The sequence below is a fragment of the Diadema setosum genome, chromosome 20 (genome assembly GCF_964275005.1).
Source record: "Diadema setosum chromosome 20, eeDiaSeto1, whole genome shotgun sequence".
In the NCBI taxonomy this organism is placed as follows: Eukaryota; Metazoa; Echinodermata; class Echinoidea; order Diadematoida; family Diadematidae; genus Diadema; species Diadema setosum.
In genome coordinates, this window is record NC_092704.1 from 19428309 (window position 1) to 19449158 (window position 20850).

General features: G+C 43.0%; 2 protein-coding genes across 2 annotated transcripts; one reads left to right on the plus strand and one right to left on the minus strand.

Moving 5' to 3' along the window:
- Window positions 1-694: 694 nt before the first annotated feature.
- On the minus strand, window positions 695-18857 carry LOC140243955 (uncharacterized). The gene is given in 6 exon segments (XM_072323621.1): window positions 695-1990; window positions 2072-2269; window positions 2271-2339; window positions 3205-3857; window positions 12171-12493; window positions 17687-18857. Coding segments are annotated over 6 exon segments (3384 nt in total). The 5' UTR covers window positions 18532-18857.
- Window positions 5130-9716, plus strand: LOC140243957 (uncharacterized). The gene has a single exon (XM_072323622.1). The coding sequence runs from the start codon at window positions 5130-5132 to the stop codon at window positions 9714-9716; it is 4587 nt and encodes a 1528-aa protein (XP_072179723.1).
- Window positions 18858-20850: the final 1993 nt, after the last annotated feature.

Here is a 20850-nt window from a genome sequence, read left to right on the forward strand (position 1 = left end):
CTTCATAATCATCTCCCAAGCCTTTTAACAACCAACTTTTGCTTTGTTGGTATTCCTAATAAAGGCCTTATAGCTTACTTAATATATCATCTTCAAATGCATACGCTTCAAGTCTTCTATAACTAAAATAGAACCATCAAACATGTATACACAAAATCTTCATTGCCTCCAACAATGATACCTTTTACCAATAATATCTGTACTATCACATATTCCTGCTCAGATATCCTAGTATGTTTGCCTGTATCTTGCTTTCATTTCCCGATACTTCCATGTTGCACAAACCTTACAACAAGATAATGTAATTGCTATGTACCTGTTTATCTGGATGAAATCTACTAAAATATAATCTTGCTACCTGGTTAACACCTGCTACCTCTTAATACGCCTAGTGTTCTAATACCTCATGTATACTTGAATACATATACTGTAAAATTTAACCAAGCCTTAAGCATTATTCCCTACTCTTAGTCCCTTTACATCTACATTATAATCGCGATTCGCTGATCCTGTAAGAGAAATAAGAGAGAGAGAGAGGCTTTTGTAGCATTTGAAGTTACATGCGCATTATTTTATTCATGACAACTCAACAAATATGTGTTTCATCATTATGTTCTTCTCTTTCTTTGAGCCTTACCTCATCAACATGTAATGGAAAAGCAAGGACCATTACAAACAACAACAATATAAACAGTTACAGCAGTCTACTCATGAGGTCAGCAGCCCTATTTTCAGACCCCTTTATGGACACCAGGCGAAACCTATACTCCTGTAGGCACATACTCCACCTCATGATTCGCTTGTTTGTCGACTTCTTTGTTTGGAGGTACGTGAGGGGTTTGTGGTCAGTGTGGATCTCAAACACTCTCCCAAACAGATAGTAATCAAACTTTCTGACTGCCCAGACAATAGCAAGACATTCTTTTTCTACCGTGGAGTATCTCTGCTCCCTAGGAAGGAGTTTCTTGCTAGCATAGGCCAACGGGAATTCATCCCCATCATGCTCCTGCATGAGTACCGCCCCCAGACCACTGTCAGAAGCATCAACCTTTAACATAAAGGTTTTCTCGAAATCGGGCAACCGCAACACTGGAGGATTTGCAAGACACTCTTTCAGCTTGACAAATGCACTTTCCTCCTCAGGCCCCCACACAACATCTCCAGGCCTACCTTTGCGAGTCAGGTTAGTAAGGGGTAGGGCTACGTCTGCATAATTGGGTATGTAATCTCTGTAGTAGCCACAGAGTCCTAGGAAAGACCTAACCTGCCTCTTCGTCTTGGGCCTTGGAGCTTTGCGCACTTTGTCTGTGAGCCTATCGCTAGTGTGAATCACACCTTCTCCTAGTTTGTGTCCTAGGAATTCTATGGTACGCGAACCTACGGTGCATTTGGATGGCCTAGCTGCCAGATTGGCATCGCGCAGTCTATGCAAGACTTCATCTAGAACCTCCACATGCTCTTGCCAAGTGTCTGTGTGAATCAGAATATCATCGATGTAATTCACAACATTCGACATCCCATCTAGTACCTTCCTCATCATTCTAGTGAATTGAGCACTGGCTGTCACAAGCCCAAACGGCATGTACTTGAATTGGTATTGTCCCTTAGGCGTTATGAAAGCTGTCTTTGCTTTATCTTCATTCCTCATTGGGATCTGCCAATACCCTTTTGTCAAGTCTAGTTTTGTGAAGTACCTACTGTCGGCTAACGACGCAAATAGCTCCTGAGGATTGGGCATGGGCTCTGGATCAAAGACTGTGACCTTATTCAACCGCCTGAAATCTACACAAAACCGATTAGAGCCGTCCGGCTTTTTGACTATCACAATGGGATGACCGTATGGAGAGTTGGAAGGCTCAATTACTCCTAACTTCAGCATGGAATCAACTTCCTTGCTAATCTCCTCTTCCATAGCCTGAGGTACCCTATGAGGCGGAGATCGCACTGGTTGATCAGTCGTCAATGAGATTTCACATTCAGATATGGTTGTCTTCTTCGGGATATCAGTGAATATATCCTGATATTCACAGAGGATCTTTTGCACCTGAGTCCTCTCACTATCCTTTAAGACTGGATCTACTGTTACCATGTCAACGAACTCCATCTGTACTACGCTAGGCATACTGGGCATCTCCCTATTCCAATCAGAACCAGCCTCTGCCACATCTTCCTCGTCAGCCATGACCTCAACAACTTCCTCATTGCCTTCGACTCTCTCAACCTCGAAGCAACTGGCCACTGGTACCTCTTCACGTCGACTATAGTACCTAGCTCTTCAACAAATTGATGTGATATGTTTTGGCAACACCCTCAACATCAACCACATAGTCATAGTCAAACTTGACCCCTACTACCTTGTAAGGACCTCGCCACTTTACCAGCAGCTTGTTGTGCTCAGTTGGCAACAGAATGAGCACGTCATCCCCTACATTCAACTTCCTAGGCCTAGCCTTTCTGTCATAATACCCTTTGTACCTTTTTGCAGAGTACTTCAGTGTATCTTGTGCAAGTTGCCATGACTTGACCAGCCTGTCTCTCAACTCTATTACATACTCATACTCACTCTTGAGCTCTGGATCTAGTTTCTCCGCTGTCCACAGTTCTCTGAGCACATCCAAAGGCCCCCGAACATGTCTCCCATACAACAACTCAAACGGAGAAAACCCCAGGCTCGAACTCGGTGCTTCTCGCAAAGCAAACAAAGACGCCGGAAGGTACCTATCCCACTGACGTGGCTCCTCGGAACACAATCGCTTCAGAGCTGATTTCACCACAGCGTTGTACCGTTCAACGAGGCCATTGCACATTAGTCGCATAATCTACAATGGTCAGGATATGAGTGTGTTTGCGAGCAGACGGCATGAATGGACCAAGAAGATCTATCGCAATGCGTTGAAACGGGACACCAATGAGGGGGACCCTACCAAGGGTAGTCTTGGGCACCCTACCTTTGTCAATAGTCCTTTGGCATACATCACATGACCTACAGAAATTAGCCACGTCTTCCGACATCCCAGGCCAACAGAACTGAGTCTGAATCTTAGACAATGTATTGTTGATACCCAAGTGTCCACCTAGGAGTGAGTCATGTGCGACTCGCATTATCTCGTTCCTACGAGGCTTAGGCACTACGAGCAATTTAGGGCCTATGCCCTGATTACTTTCATCCTTTTTCTGCCTAAGTAGAAACCCCTGTTCACACACAAACTTGTACTTGGAATTATCAACCTGTCCTATTTTCTGCCATAGAGGGCGCAATGACTCATCATCTTTCTGTTCCCTTAGAAATTCACTCGACCGCACATTATCAACAGGATCTGCAACAGTCAAACCTCTACTAGGCCTCGAATCCTTCACCTTTTGTGCACGAGTTTGAACAGCCATCCCAGTATCATCCAGTTCACCCGGGAATGCGACCTCGACGTCCTGTTCTACACCATCATTTGAACTTTCTAGATCCACATCCGGGGTTATGACCTCTACATCCGGGTCAGACACAACACTCTTTGGGACCCAATGTAGATTGGGGTCACTCGGTTCACGAGCCCCTTCTACATTCCCGATAACTACCTCACTCAAACAATCAGGCATGCACACGGCTTCAACTTCCCCTTCAAAATATGGCGAGTCAACAGCTACCTTAGCCACGGGAAAATGCCTAACCGTACCGTCAATTAACCTCACTGCCTGATGTTGACCTGTTAATTGGTCATTTCTAACCAATTTCTCTTTCACCACGCACGTACTACAACCTGTATCACGCAAAACAGACACGGGTGTATTATCTGGCATCAGTCTTCCAGACACAACCGGCATACGATTCACCATCGCGGCGACATCATTGTATGCCATTTGTCAGGATGAAACATGTATTTCCTTAGGTTTCCAAGCATGTATTGACAGATCACGATAGTTGTTGTTTTATTATTACAGAGAACAGTGTAAGCTTAGATCAATGGAAGTATAATAGCCAAGATATGGTGGGTTTGAAAATTTGCGTAGTTGTTTGTTTATTGTATGCAAATCAGTAGACCATAGGTAAACAGCTGACACGCGACCACATTCCGTGCGCCGTGGTCTGGGTAGGACGTACTGTAGTGTCGTACATTCGGTATGGGAGGTTATGCATTTTATAGTCGGGAGATTGGTAAGGTAGACGTGCGGGGAATTAGATAGAGCGGAGGGGAGAGGATAAGCAGGAAGCATGGACGACCACGATAGGCAAGTCAGCTCTCATCATGGACAATGACCGTGACAATCGTGCTAACGGTTTACCAGTGGAGGTCGGTGAGCTCTCATCGAAGACAATGATCGTGACGCTCGTCGTGCTGTGCTGAGGGTTTAGCAGTGGAGGTCGACGATCTGGATCCGGCTGGGGAAGGACGGACGATGTCGAGACGTTTTGTGGGGACATCTTGCGAACACAGACAGTGCTGTATTGGACGTGTGGTGTATTAGAGGCTGCGTGTATTGGTATAGCCAATGCAGACGTCGACTACAGTATCTAAGTTGAGTGCTCACACTAACGATAATTTTTATGTGATTGCATAGACTTAATGCCAAGCTCCTTCACAAGGCATTACCCTGTTGTAGAATTTACACATGAGTAAATAAACAAAGTGGTGTCAAACGGTCAGTCAAACATTGATTTGTGTGCACGTGAATTCAATCGTGTTTACATCATGGGCCTATTAAAGTTTTAGTGTGGCTGTGTAGCTATAACGGTAGTTATTATTGCCATTAGTAGATGAACTAGCAGGTCTAAAAAAAAAAATATAACCACAGGGTGACAAGGTGCAAAGTCACTATGTGACAATTTTGGAGGTCCCACCGAGACCTGCTAACGTTAGATCTATGTTAGGTGGTGTAAGACACAGCCATAGGCTGGTAAAGAAAATTAAAGGCTTCCTTATCATGTGGTCGATTTAAGGTGTTATGTAGTTGAGCATGGTATTGTATGCAGTGTATGCATGTATTAAGGTGTGTACTGGTTAAGAGTAGACCTGGTTGAGGTTGTGTCGAATTCGCAGTTAAAAGTCTGAGCGGAGTATTCAGTGAATTGTTGTGAATTGGGAGTGGATTTTTCTCCTGGTTGATGTTCTTTTGGTTGGCTGTTGTTGGATGATATGATGGCAACTCCAGAACAAATTAGAGACTTTGCCACCCTTGGTAGGGAACTTGGTTACTCCGGTGGAGAGTTGAATAGTTTCGTGAATGCTCGTTGTGATGAGGCTGCAGAGAAAATGCGGGCTGAGGAAAGAGCCAAGGTCCGGGAACATGAAATGAAAATGGCTGAAATGAGATCGACAAATTCCAGTAGTAGTACGCATGTGGATTTGAGTGGTTTGCACTTGAAAATAGGCAAGTTTGACGAGAATCGGGATAGGTTCGATGCCTATATCAACAAGTTTGAGTTGTTTGCTGACAGTCAGAAGATCCCTACTGAATTCAAGGCCTTATATCTGATTTCAAATCTGAGTGGCAAAGCCCTTGAAGTGGTGAACAGAATGGAGCCTGCTGATAGAGATGATTATGCAAGAGTCAAACAGGAGTTGATGGTGCATTTTCAGTTGACTGAAGAAGGGTATCGCAGGAAGTTTAGGACTGCACGGCCAGAGAAAGGAGAAAGGCCACATCATTTTGCGACGAGGCTCAGAGGGTATCTGGTGCAGTGGATTGAGTTGTCAGGGATCGATGAAGAGTATGATAAGTTGTTTGATCTAGTCCTACGGGAACAATTTTTGAATAATTGTTCAAAGGAAGTGGTGGCATTTTTGAAAGAAAGGGATTGTGATTCAATGGAGGTGGTCAGTAAGAATGCTGATGTGTATGTAAATGCACATGGTGTGCACACATTTGGACAGCAATCAAAGACATCTGATCAGAATCAGAAATGGGGAGGTTCAAAGCCCTCACAAGGTGGTGTGAAAAACACACCAGGCAGTCCGAAACCCCCACAGCGCCCATTTGAAGTGAGGGGAAGGAATCAGCCATCACAGGGTAAGAAAACCCAATACGGGGCTGGGCGCGGAGATGGCCCGAGGGGTTGTTATCAGTGTGGGAGTCCTACACATTTGAAGAGGGATTGTCCCATGGTGCGTGTGAAATCAGCTCAAGCAATGGTTGGTACAGAGGTGCTAACTGAAGAATCAGAAATGACACGGTCAAACATGGATGCTAGCACGCCGTCAGCTGGCAGTCCAGGAAACTCAATAGGTAGTTTGAGGTCAAATGACGGGGGTGGCAAACAGCCACAGGCAACAGGGCAATCAGCTGCGTGCATGCCTGTTGGAAATCATGTGCCCGTGGACGGGTATCAGAAAGTTGAAAAGCTGGGAATGGCTTACGGACAAGTAAGTGCGATGATGAATCGTATGCCAGTTGTTTCAGGCAGGTTATATCCTGGTGAAGTTCCAATTTCAGTACTCCGTGACACAGGATGCAGTACATGTGTTGTTAAGTCCAGACTGGTTGAGAGACATCAGCTGACTGGGAAGTGTCAAACAGTGAGGTTGATTGATGGAACAGTCAAGCAATTTCCAGTCGCCAAGGTAGAGTTAGACTCTCCATATTTTTCAGGTGAGATTGAAGCATTGTGTATGCCGGATTGCTTGTGTGAAGTGATTGTTGGGAATGTCACTGGTGCACGTGAGCCCAATGATCCAGATTTGAAGTGGGTGCCCAGAGGGGGCAAAGCATTGAGTGACGATGCTGATCAGGAGGATGATGGTGGTAGATACGTCATTGGAGATGGTGAGCAAACTGTAGATACCAGGGTTGATGGCGTTGATAAGGAAGAGGTTGACAATCTTTCTGAGGTGAAAGAAGATGATCCACAGGTGATGGCAGTCGAAACCCAATCTCAGAAGGAAGACCAGGTGTTGGGCGAGACAGAGTGTTCAGTCAGGAATGATGACAGTGGAGTGCCAGCTGTCATGGCTGTGGAGACACGGGCCCAAAAAGCACGCAGTACAAAACCCAAGAAGGGGTTAGTTGTGGTCGATTCGGTCAAAGTCGCAGATCCGCCAGAGTTTCGTCAGAAACAGAAAGATGACCCCACTCTTCGAGCATCGTGGGATAAGGTTGGTGTGACTGATAATTCCAGGTATCTGTTCCGGGTAGATCAAGGTTGCCTATTGAGGCAGGAAAGAGATCCGCAAAACCCGACAGAGGGGATTGGCCCAAAACTTGTTGTGGTGCCAAAGGAATATCGTGCTGATATCATGCATTTGGCACATGAGTCATTGTTTGGTGGTCACTTAGGGATCAACAACACATTGTCAAAGGTAAAGACACAGTTCTTTTGGCCGGGCATGTATGAAGACATTGCCAATTTCTGCCGATCATGTGATGTATGTCAGAAGACCATCAGCAAAGGCAAAGTACCCAAGGTGGAGTTAGGTAGACTACCAACAATCGAGGTACCATTTCAGCGTATCGCCATCGATTTGATGGGGCCGTTCACTCCCTCTGAACGTGGTCACACCTACATATTGACAATTGTAGATTATGCCACGAGGTATACGGAAGCGATTCCGTTGAAGTCAATAACGACAGTCGATGTCGCAGAAGCACTGGTGACAGTGTACAGTCGAGTGGGTATACCGCAAGAGGTTATGTCTGACCTAGGACCCCAATTTGTCTCTGACTTGATGAAAGAAGTCTGCCGGTTATTGTCAATCAAGCAGTTGACGAGTTCCCGATACCATCCCATGTGCAACGGACTAGTGGAACGGTATAATGCTGTGGTGAAATCGTCTTTGAAGCGGTTGTGCACAGAGGAGCCACGCCAATGGGATAGGTATCTTCCTGCCCTTTTGTTTGCTTTGCGAGAGGCACCAAGCTCAAGCCTGGGTTTTTCTCCATTTGAATTACTATACGGTCGGCATGTGAGAGGACCCATGGAGGTTTTGAGAGAGCTGTTGACAAACGATGCTGTCGAGCCAGAAAGAAAGAGTGAGCATGAGTATGTCATCGAGTTGAGAAAGAGACTTGTTGAGTCATGGCAGATGGCACAGGAAAATTTGAAGCAGTCGGCAAAGCGGTACAAGACCTACTATGATCGAGGTGCGAAGAAACGGAAGTTGAAGATCGGAGACAAAGTCTTGGTGTTACTGCCGACGGAGCAAAACAAGCTCTTGGTTAAATGGAAAGGGCCATATGAGGTGGTCGGTGCCAAGTATGACTATGACTACGTAGTGGATGTAGATGGCGTGAAAAAGACATTCCACATAAACATGCTCAAGCGATACTTCAGCAGGGTAGCAGAGGAAGAAACTGCTGGAAGTTGTTTCGAGGTGTGCCATGATGGTGGTGTAGATGAGTTGTGGAGTGACGAAGGCATGGAAAACAACGATGATGTGTTCACTGAGATACCAGAAATGCCTTGTCCGATTCAGAGAGAGTTCGTTGAGGATGTACAGCTGGATGTTTCCCTTGACGAGGTGAAACAAGAGCAGATCAGACGATTACTGTGCGAGTATCAGGATGTGTTCACAGATGTACCAAAGAAGTCAAGTATTGCAGAGTGCAAGATACACTTGACCACAGACGAACCGGTGCGGTCACCACCATACCGCGTACCCCAAGCGTTGCAAGGTGAAATCCAGAAGGAGGTTGAGATGATGGTGAAATTGGGTGTTATTGAACCATCTGACTCTCCCTATGGTCATCCGATTGTGATGGTAAAGAAACCGGATGGAACCAACCGTTTCTGTATCGATTTTCGGCGCCTTAATAAGGTTACGGTTTTCGATCCTGAGCCGATGCCGGTGCAGCAAGACTTGTTTGCGTCACTTGCAAAGAGCAAGTATTTCAGTAAATTGGACTTATCAAAGGGATACTGGCAGCTCCCTTTGAGAGACTCAGACAAGGCCAAGACAGCATTTCTGACACCGATAGGACAATTCCAATTCAGATACATGCCATTTGGACTTGTCACAGCAGGGGCCCAATTCACGAAGATGATGAGAAAGCTGCTATTGGGTGTTCCCAATGTGGTGACCTATATTGACGATGTGTTGGTGCACACAAATTCGTGGGAGGAACATGTGACCACACTCTCAGCCGTGTTGAGTAGACTGCGGGAGGCCAACTTGGTAGCTCGACCAACCAAGTGTGCGCTGGGATTTCAGTCCATAGAGTTCCTTGGCCATGAGGTGAGTGAGGGGATCCTACAGACGAGCGAACGTCTCACAAAGAAGATTGCCGAGGCCCCAAGACCGGTGACCAAGAAGCAGGTCAGATCCTTCCTAGGCCTTACCGGCTATTACCGGGATTTTATACCCAACTATGCCGATGTGGCATTGCCCCTCACAAATCTCACGAAGAAGGGAAGTCCCGAGAAGGTGAAGTGGGGAGAAGGCGAAGAACAAGCATTCCTCGGAATGAAGAAGAGCTTGATCAAGCCACCCATTCTGCACCTACCCGATGAGACCAAGGTATTCAAGCTGAAGGTCGATGCCTCAGACACTGGCCTAGGTGCTGTTCTAATGCAAGAACGGAATGGCGAAGACTTCCCAGTGGCTTACGCAAGTCGGAAACTCCTTCCGAGGGAATGTCGTTATGCCACTATCGAGAAGGAGTGTCTTGCGATTGTTTGGGCCATTCGCAAGTTCGAGTTCTATCTGTGTGGCCGGTCTTTCGAAGTACACACAGATCACAAGCCGTTAACGTACATACAGGCGAAGAAAATGCACAACAAAAGAATCATGTGATGGTGCATGAGCCTACAGGAGCACAGGTTCAGGCTCGTCTCTGTAAAGGGCAAAGACAATGTGGCTGCAGATGCCATGAGCCGCCTAGTGTGAACCTACAACACAGAGTAGACGGTCAAATTCAAATGGAACATAGTAAAGCCAAGATAACCAATTCTGACAAAACATTTTTTTTTTATATACAGTGTTTATTGCATATATCTGACGTCAGTACAGTATTATAAGATTTTTCTTCATGTTACAAAGATGCATTATCATGGAAGTCTACTTTAAATGTACAGGCAACATGGTTGGCTGTAGACAGGTGTTAATATGGACATATACATGAAAAAAAAAATCAATAAGTTCAGTAACTCCTTTGTACATGTTTTGTTTGCTAAGAACAAAATGCGCAAAGCAAAGAATATGATACTTGTTTTTATTTCTGTTATTTCTTTCAGCGTTGCGACAAGACTACACCCGCACTACATCAACGTCGCTATTGATTAGGTGTAGGGCAATCGCGTTGTAGTGTATAATTATGTACATGTACAGATTGTAGTTTGAGTTGTTATCGCATATGTAATGTTTAATTACATAGCTTGAGTTATTATCTATTACTGGACACTACTATACAGGATCGTACAGGTGATAATTCAGAGTTGAGGAGTGAGATAGGTTTAATGTCTCTCCTTAGACACCAGATCTTCAGACAGTCAAGAGGTTGCAAGGTTAGCATTGATACTCTGTAATTCTATGGGGCATCATTGACACACATACATGTATTATCCAAATCTGAAACTTATGTATGCATAGTCACGCAAAGCATGATGTGCAGTGTGAAAAAAAAGATCATGCTGTTCGTAGAATTGTTCTATGATTATTATGTAAGTTTAATAAGTCTGTTTGAACTTGGAATGTGTCACTTTTTTATTACAAAAAAAAAAGGGAAATTGGTTTTGTTTGTTTTGGAAAGTTTTATTGTAGTTTTAATAATTTTGGCATTAATTAAAGATAAGTTGTGATATTTGAGAGTTTCTGGTGGTTTATTAAACATTTACACAAGTGCATATAATGTGACTGATTCGAAACGATAGGCACAGTGGTGATCAGTGTATGTTGCAAGTGTTTATCAATTACATCAGTTTTAGGTGAAACCGATTAGAATTATGTGCTACACATGCGAAATACATAGAGAGCACATTTTATGCAAGCTTATTGTTTGCTTAGTCAGTAGTAGTGAAATCATTGTTTGTTATTAGGTAATGTTTCAGAAAGGAATTAGAACTGGTATGTACAAGGTGTAATTGTTTGATGCACAGGGTTGCATATAATTGTAGGGTATATGGTTGGTTTTTTGTTATAGTTTAATAAAGGTGATTCTCAGTTGCTAGGTTTTTCTTTGAACATAGCTGTTATGCCAGTGTTTTACAAGGAAAATACATTTTTGTTGTTGTTGATATAATTAAGATTTCCCCTTGAATTATATCTTAAGGTGGGGGATATTGTCAGGATGAAACATGTATTTCCTTAGGTTTCCAAGCATGTATTGACAGATCACGATAGTTGTTGTTTTATTATTACAGAGAACAGTGTAAGCTTAGATCAATGGAAGTATAATAGCCAAGATATGGTGGGTTTGAAAATTTGCGTAGTTGTTTGTTTATTGTATGCAAATCAGTAGACCATAGGTAAACAGCTGACACGCGACCACATTCCGTGCGCCGTGGTCTGGGTAGGACGTACTGTAGTGTCGTACATTCGGTATGGGAGGTTATGCATTTTATAGTCGGGAGATTGGTAAGGTAGACGTGCGGGGAATTAGATAGAGCGGAGGGGAGAGGATAAGCAGGAAGCATGGACGACCACGATAGGCAAGTCAGCTCTCATCATGGACAATGACCGTGACAATCGTGCTAACGGTTTACCAGTGGAGGTCGGTGAGCTCTCATCGAAGACAATGATCGTGACGCTCGTCGTGCTGTGCTGAGGGTTTAGCAGTGGAGGTCGACGATCTGGATCCGGCTGGGGAAGGACGGACGATGTCGAGACGTTTTGTGGGGACATCTTGCGAACACAGACAGTGCTGTATTGGACGTGTGGTGTATTAGAGGCTGCGTGTATTGGTATAGCCAATGCAGACGTCGACTACAGTATCTAAGTTGAGTGCTCACACTAACGATAATTTTTATGTGATTGCATAGACTTAATGCCAAGCTCCTTCACAAGGCATTACCCTGTTGTAGAATTTACACATGAGTAAATAAACAAAGTGGTGTCAAACGGTCAGTCAAACATTGATTTGTGTGCACGTGAATTCAATCGTGTTTACATCATGGGCCTATTAAAGTTTTAGTGTGGCTGTGTAGCTATAACGGTAGTTATTATTGCCATTAGTAGATGAACTAGCAGGTCTAAAAAAAAATATAACCACAGGGTGACAAGGTGCAAAGTCACTATGTGACACCATTCCAACTCTGTCAACCACTTTCATTTTCACATCCTCAAAGTCATCGACCACTCTCTCAATGGGGAAACAACCTGCCGTCGAACCAACAACTCCCGGCTTAGAATCACCCCGAGACACCTCATTCGCCACATTCATGTCTACTTTTGGGGCCGTACCTTCCCCAGCACCCATCAAACCTTGAGCTGATGCAGGCCTAGACAACATGGGACAATCTCTTCTCATGTGATTTGGGTTTCCACACATATAGCAACCTCTGCCCTGAAAAGTCCTATTTCCCATAGTCTTTCCCGCCTTTGACTGAGCATCAGCCGGTTTCTGATACGCAGGGCTGCACACTGGCGCCGGTCCGACGGTCAAAGACCGGTAAAAGTCACTGTCGGACCGGTAACTTTTCAGGAAATCCACAAGTTACCGGTCCGACATGACCAGTAAAAAAAAAAAAAAAAAAAAAAAAAGAAACATTGGTGGGGTCAGTAGAAAGAAAAAGAGCAGCCCCGATCAGGGAGAAACAGAATGCAAGATATCGCACTGTTCAACAAGTTTTACGCAAGTTTTCGTTTATGTCTACCGGTGCAATTTGTACAGTAAACGGGATTAGTTTTGAGCACTAGCAGTCAACCAGTTATCGGAGTCGCGCTAGCTTGCGCATTTGGCGCTGCTCACGCACTGCATGCAATGCAATACATGCAAAGCATGTACAGTGTAACTGCTTTTCGATTGCTTGCGATCGGCGGTCATGCCAGACAAGAAGCGTTGATAGAAGCGCACGCATTTCTGGGTCATTTTACTCATGATTTTTAACGCAAGATCGATCCGATCCCGGCTTCGCTGCAGCATGGCAGTTATGTTAGAACTAATATACTAGTGTCGATTTTTAGAAAAAGTAATAACACATTCGATATTCAGCGATACAGTAAATGGATCTGATTGCGTTTATTTTAATTTTACACAGTCATTTCACAAATGAATATTTTCATTCGCTCAGAATGGTCTCATAATGAAGATAGGCGCAAAAAAGGATCACGAAATCGGCCCTTCCGTGAACTTTTTAAGAACGCATGCACAAAATGTGAAGAGATAATACTAGGGAGAAAAAAAAAAATCATGAAATCATGACAGTCCCGCTTACATATTAGAGGTAGAAATCGTCCCAAAAAGGATCATGAATACGACCGGCCGCGTCGTATCTTTCAAAAGCTTATGATGTACGAAATGCGAAGAGATTATAGAGGAGAAAAAAAAATAAAGGAAACAGTTTGGTGAGTGCATCATAAAAGATTACAGCCGAATAACAATTCATGAAATCAACGCAATCCCGTTGAAATTTGAGGAAATAATAGGCGCTAAAAAGGATCTTGAATTCAGTCCTGCATGCCGTGTTGTTCATCAAAAACGCATGCACAAATGCGACGAGATTGTCGGGAGAAAAATAAAAAACACATTTTTACCCTTCTGGTGCGTGCATTACAAAATATTACATCCGAAGTAATTCATGAAATCGCCACAATCCCGCTGATATTTGCAGGTAGAAATAGGCGCAAAAAGGATCGTGAATTCGGCCGTGTCGTATACCTTTTAAGAACGCATGTACGAAATGGGAAAAGATTAGCGGGAGAAAAATAAAGGACACATTTTCACCCCTTTTGGCGATTGCATCATATAGATTACAGCCGAATAGAAATTCATGAAAATTTGGCAATCCCGTTGGAATTTGAGTAAACAATAATAGGCGCAAAAAAGAATATCGAATTCGGCCCTGCATGCAATGTATAATTTTGAAAACGCATGCACAAATGCGAAGAAATTATCGGGAGAAAAATAAAGAACGTATTTTCAACCCTTCTGGTGAATGTATCACAAAAGATAACAGCCGAAATAATTAATGACATATCGCAATCCCGCTGATATTTGATGTAGAAATAGGCGCTAAAAGGATCGTGAATTCGGCCGTGACGTATAGGCATGTACGCAATGCGAAGTGATTATTGGGTGAAAAATACAGGACACATTTTCAACCCCTTTTGGCCCGTGCATCATATAGATTAGAGCCGAATAATAATTCATAAAATCATCGCGATCCCGTTGAAGTTTGAGGAAACGATAGGCGCAAAAGAATCATGATTTTTGGCCGTGTCGTGTATCTTTTAAGAACGCATTTACGAAATGCGAAGAGTTTATCGGGGAAAAATAAAGGACATATTTTCAACTCATTTTGGCGCGTGTATCATAAAAAAAAATGCATCCGAAGTTATACATGTAATCATCGCAATCCCGCTGATATTTGAGGTAGAAATAGGCGCAAAAAGGATCGTGAATTCCGCCGTGTCATATACCTTTCAAGAACACATGTACGGAATGCGAAGAGAGTATGGGGAGAAAAATAAAGAACGCATTTTCAACCATTCTAGTTGGTGCGCGCATCACAAAAGATTACATCTGAAGTAATTCATGAAATTGCCACAATTCGGTTGATATTCAATGTAGAAATAGGCGATAAAAGGATCGTGAATTCGGCCGTGTCGTATACGCAAGTACGAAATGCGAAGAGATTATTGGGAGAAAAAAAAAAAGGACACATTTTCAACCCCTTTTGGCCCGTGCATCATAAAGATTACAGCCGAATAATAATTCATGAAATCATCGCAATCCCGTTGAAGTTTGAGGAAACAATAGGCGCGAAAAGAAACATGATTTTTGGCCGTGTCGTGTATCTTTTAAGAACGCATTTACGAAATGCGAAGAGTTTATCCGGGAAAAATAAAGGACCCATTTTCAACCCATTTTGGCGCGTTATCATAAAAGATTACAGCCGAAGTTATTCATAAAATCATCGCAATCCCGCTGATATTTGAGGTAGAAACATTGTAGGCGCAAAAAGGATCGTGAATTCCGCCGTGTCGTATACCTTTCAAGAACGCATGTACGGAATGCGAAGAGATTATGGGGAGAAAAATAAAGATCGCATTTTCAACCATTCTAGTTGGTGCGCGCATCACAAAAGATTACATCTGAAGTAATTCATGAAATTGCCACAATTCGGTTGATATTCAATGTAGAAATAGGCGATAAAAGGATCGTGAATTCGGCCGTGTCGTATACGCAAGTACGAAATGCGAAGAGATTATTGGGAGAGAAAAAAAAAAGGACACATTTTCAACCCCTTTTGGCCCGTGCATCATAAAGATTACAGCCGAATAATAATTCATGAAATCATCGCAATCCCGTTGAAGTTTGAGGAAACAATAGGCGCAAAAAGAAACATGATTTTTGGCCGTGTCGTATATCTTTTAAGAACGCATTTACGAAATGCGAAGAGTTTATCCGGGAAAAATAAAGGACGCATTTTCAACCCATTTTGGCGCGTTATCATAAAAGATTACAGCCGAAGTTATTAGTATTTATGAAATCGTCACAATCCCGCTGATTATATGAGGTAGAAATAGGCGCAAAAAGTATCATGAATTCGGCCATGTGGTGCATCTTTTTAAGAACGCACTTACGAAATTCGAAGAGTTTATTGGGAAAAAATAAAGGACACATTTTCAACCTCTTTTGGCGCTTGCATCAGAAAATATTACAGCCGAAGTAATTTATGAAATCGTCACAATCCCGCTAATATTTGAGGTGGAAATAGGCGCAAAAAGTATCATGAATTCGGCCATGTGGTGCATCTTTTTAAGAACGCACTTACGAAATTCGAAGAGTTTATCGGGGAAAAAATAAATAAAGGACACATCTTCAACCCATTTTGGCCCGTTATCATAAAAGATTACAGCCGAAGTAATTTATGAAATCGTCACAATCCCGCTGATTATTTGAGGTAGAAATAGGCGCAAAAAGTATCATGAATTCGGCCATGTGGTGCATCTTTTTAAGAACGCACTTACGAAATTCGAAGAGTTTATCGGGAAAAATGAAGGACACATTTTCAACCCATTTTGGCGCGTTATCATAAAAGATTACAGCCGAAGTAATTTATGAAATCGTCACAATCCCGCTAATATTTGAGGTGGAAATAGGCGCAAAAAGTATCATGAATTCGGCCATGTGGTGCATCTTTTTAAGAACGCACTTACGAAATTCGAAGAGTTTATCGGGAAAAAATAAAGGACACATTTTCAACCTCTTTTGGCGCTTGCATCAGAAAATATTACAGCCGAAGTAATATATGAAATCGTCACAATCCCGCTAATATTTGAGGTGGAAATAGGCGCAAAAAGTATCATGAATTCGGCCATGTGGTGCATCTTTTTAAGAACGCACTTACGAAATTCGAAGAGTTTATCGGGAAAAATGAAGGACACATTTTCAACCCATTTTGGCGCGTTATCATAAAAGATTACAGCCGAAGTAATTTATGAAATCGTCACAATCCCGCTAATATTTGAGGTGGAAATAGGCGCAAAAAGTATCATGAATTCGGCCATGTGGTGCATCTTTTTAAGAACGCACTTACAAAATTCGAAGAGTTTATCGGAAAAAAATAAAGGACACATTTTCAACCTCTTTTGGCGCTTGCATCAGAAAATATTACAGCCGAAGTAATTTATGAAATCGTCACAATCCCGCTAATATTGTGAGGTGGAAATAGGCGCAAAAAGTATCATGAATTCGGCCATGTGGTGCATCTTTTTAAGAACGCACTTACGAAATTCGAAGAGTTTATCGGGAAAAAATAGAGGACACATTTTCAACCTCTTTTGGCGCTTGCATCAGAAAATATTACAGCCGAAGTAATTTATGAAATCGTCACAATCCCGCTAATATTTGAGGTGGAAATAGGCGCAAAAAGTATCATGAATTCGGCCATGTGGTGCATCTTTTTAAGAACGCACTTACGAAATTCGAAGAGTTTATCGGGGAAAAATGAAGGACACATTGTCAACCCATTTTGGCGCGTTATCATAAAAGATTACAGCTGAAGTAATTTATGAAATCGTCACAATCCCGCTAATATTTGAGGTGGAAATGGGCGCAAAAAGGATTGCAAATTCGGCCCTGCATGTCGTGTGCCTTTCAAGAACGCATGCACAAATGCGAATAGATTATCGGGAGAAAAATAAAGAACTCCTTGGAGCACGTACATCAGAAAATTTCACAGCTAAAATAATTCATTAAATCGTCGCAATCCAACTGACCACCAAGAGCAAGTTACGCAGCAAGTTCGAGCGCCGATGTTTAGAAAAAGTCACAAACGCATTTGATACAATCTAATTTCGTTCATTATCATTTTACACTGTAACTCACAAACAAACATTCTAGTTTTTCCTATCTTTTTTTTTTATTTCTTGTGCAATAGATAATGCAAGTTTAAAAAAAATATCAATCTGTAAAATGTACATGGGGGGGGGGGGTACGTCCATAAAAAACAAGAAAATAAGTTTATTTTTTTGGTTGTCGTTGTTGACCGGTAAATTTTCTGTTCAGACCGGTAAAAAATGTTAAAACGGGGCATTTACCGGTCCGACAGAGACAGGTTGGACCGGCAGAAAAAATGGGTTAGTGTGCAGCCCTGTGATACGTACTAGTCCTTTTGACCTGATTTTGTTGGGGCGGTTTGCTTTCCGGCTTTGAATCTGGTCGGTTTCTTTCCGATTTCTGTACACCCGAAAATGCATGAGGACCGTGAGCTTCTACATAGATTTCTGCACAATCAACTACCTCGTTGAAATCTTTACATTTTCGTTCCTTGACAAACCTAACTACTTCTCTGGGACAATCTATCAGAAATTGCTCTTGCAAAATCAAATCTTCTAGATCCTTCCTAGTATCCCCAATCTCAGCCTCTTCCACCCAATGATCAAAATACCCCTTCATTCGAGTAGCAAACTGTTTTGGGCGCTCAAACTTCATTGGCTTGGCTGATCTGAAACTCCGCCTATACCCTTCTTCAGTGAGATGATAGTATGACATCAACTCATGCTTCACTGTAGCATAATTCTGGCGATCATCAGCACTCATCCGATTCACAACATCTAACGCTTTGCCTGTTAGATTGGAAATCAAATACAACACCCACATGTCTACGGGGATATTCTGACTTTTCATCAACATTTCGAACTTTGTGACATAAGCATCAAACTTATCATGTGCGTCATCAAATCGACCTACTTTCAGCTTTAAGCCAGCTAACTGGGGCCTACCAACATTCGCTGTTCCTTCCTCTATGCGCAACTGTGCTAATTTTATTTCATGTTCGCGCGCCTTTTCTAGAGCTTCGCGTTCACGATCAGCTTCACGGGTAGCTTTAAGCTCTGCTTCAATTGCCTGGCATCGCTCTGAAACAAAGCTACTCAATTCACAACCACTAAGGCCCATTTCTCTGCCTAATGAAGAGAACTCTCTGATTTGCTCAACACTAGCCATACTGACTATGTAACTTCCAGACTAAGCAAACGTGTAATCGTACAAAACAGCTGACTAACACCTAGCTATCAAAGTCCGACAAAAGTACTACCTTGTAGCCGGCGTACTTAACAACAATTTGTATCTCCGAACGAGCATACAATTGCAAACGACAAACAGCTGAAATTCACTCAACAAGTATTCCACATACAAAACCGCTAGTACCTTGTCAAAAGCGTACTGGAATGCAGGCAATGTGAAATGACACGAGTTCACTTTACAAACATTCCACATACCAAGCATGCCCTGTCAATAAGCATACTAGAGCTGTATCTCCCTATGAGCACACAATTAATTTGGGACTGTACAAACCCAACACTACAATCCACCAAACATGCCTATACCAGGCGACACCAAGGGCATATCCTTGCAATAAGATAACACTCCCCACAGATTCATTCATGCATGCAAACCCCGAATCTATCACACTGCCTCTAACCGGCAATACCAAGGGCGTAACCTTGAAAAAGGAGTAACACTCCACATAGACTCATGCACACAAACCCGAATCTATCAAACATGCATATAACATGCAACACCAAGGGCGTAACCTTGTAATACGGAGCAACACTCCACACAGATTCAACATCCGAATCTACATCACACATGTGCCTCTCATAGGCAACACCAAGGGCATAACCTTGGGGAGAAAAACTTCAATCAAACTGTCACGTAAGGCGACATACTCGTACGATTCACACTGGGGTAATGTTTCCGATCAAACTTACGAAACAGTTATCATATCGACAATAATAACATGCAATATATGACGGTAATGCGTACGATTGAGCAATGAAACTTCAATCATGAATCAAACACAAACATCGCATTTAAGCCTAAAGCATGTTAAAAGAGTATCTGAATAACTTTTTCTAATCAGGTAGCAATATCTCGGTGGGACCTCCAAATTGTCACGTGAGTGACTTTTTTTTTGTTTTTCTCTGCTACTCTGACACCGAAATAATGGAAATTCAAACTGTTCGTATACAGTTATGCTCGAGTTTAATATTTCAAATCTTTGTAACTTTCTCGTTCATAACAATACATTGAGCATAAAAGATAATAGGAAACAAATCACAAATACATAACTTAGGTTATCTTGGATGACCTGAACTGGTGATCCCCTCAGCTTGGCTCAGTCGCCATCAATGCCGGATACACTCGTCGTCGACCTCGGCACAGTCGCTTGGCTTGTCTCTCGGAAGCACCCCTTGACTTGGCCACTCAGCTAGACGCTACCCTATCGGCGGTCCTCTCAGCTCCTCGGCCTTCACTAGTCCCTGCTACTATGCAGACTCATGCCTTGACCTGCGATGCCCGAGCTCAAACGACGACGAGCAGGCAAATGGAGATTGAGCTCCGTTCCAAAGTTCGGATCATAACTGTCCGAGTTCAGTTTTATCGGCAGCTGGAGCTCGCATCTCACCGACGTAGAAAACCCCCAGAAGAAACGACTGCTGCCTAAGCGGAGATCTATGCTGGATGTCTGATTAAAGTGTTTCTCCCCGATCCTCCACATTACTCAGCTTTTTATTAGCTTCCCTAACCATAGATGTTCACACTAAAATCCCTTACACTCCGATACACTTGCTTTTTCATGCCTTTCCTACACTAAGGAAATCATCCAATCATCATGCTTAAATATAGCCCTATTGAAACTCTACACAATATGTCTAGCCATCGTCTAGACTGCTGTTACATAACATCTTTACTCATGAACTTGTGAACAATAAACTACAACCAACACCCTAGTCCAGATTCTGAACGTTTTCTATCATTACGCATCCACGCGCCGCTCCACAGCTTATCGCGCTATCCCCTGTAACCGCTCGATGCCAACAAACCTGTCCGAAAAAAACGTCCAGAATGGTTTGACAGTGCGTAGGGTCAAAAGTTCATATTAGGTATGCTTACGTAATGCCCTATCTCTCGCAAGCTCATTGCGTATGCATGAAAACTAAAGGGCTTTTTACACTTGTAAATTTTTGCTTAGCCCCGGACTATCGGTGGGGCTAAGGGGGGGCCTTAGCCCCACCGATAGTACGGGACTATCCTTAGCCCACTTTCTGTTTACACTCGTTTTTGCCAAAGTGGGCTAGCCCCACCGATAGTACGGTACTATCTGGCCCTGCAAAATAGCAGGGGTTAGCACCGCAATTGCGGTGCTAGCACCGCAATTGCGGTGCCAAGCAAGTGAGTGTAAACAGAACGAAAAAATAATCCTGGGCTAAGCGACGGAGACGAAGTGCGACCCTCACTGACCAATCAGAAACGAGGTAA

Bases quoted from the DNA above. Each gene is read 5' to 3' on its own strand.
- LOC140243957 (XM_072323622.1), top strand. From the start codon at position 5,130: ATGGCAACTCCAGAACAAATTAGAGACTTTGCCACCCTTGGTAGGGAA.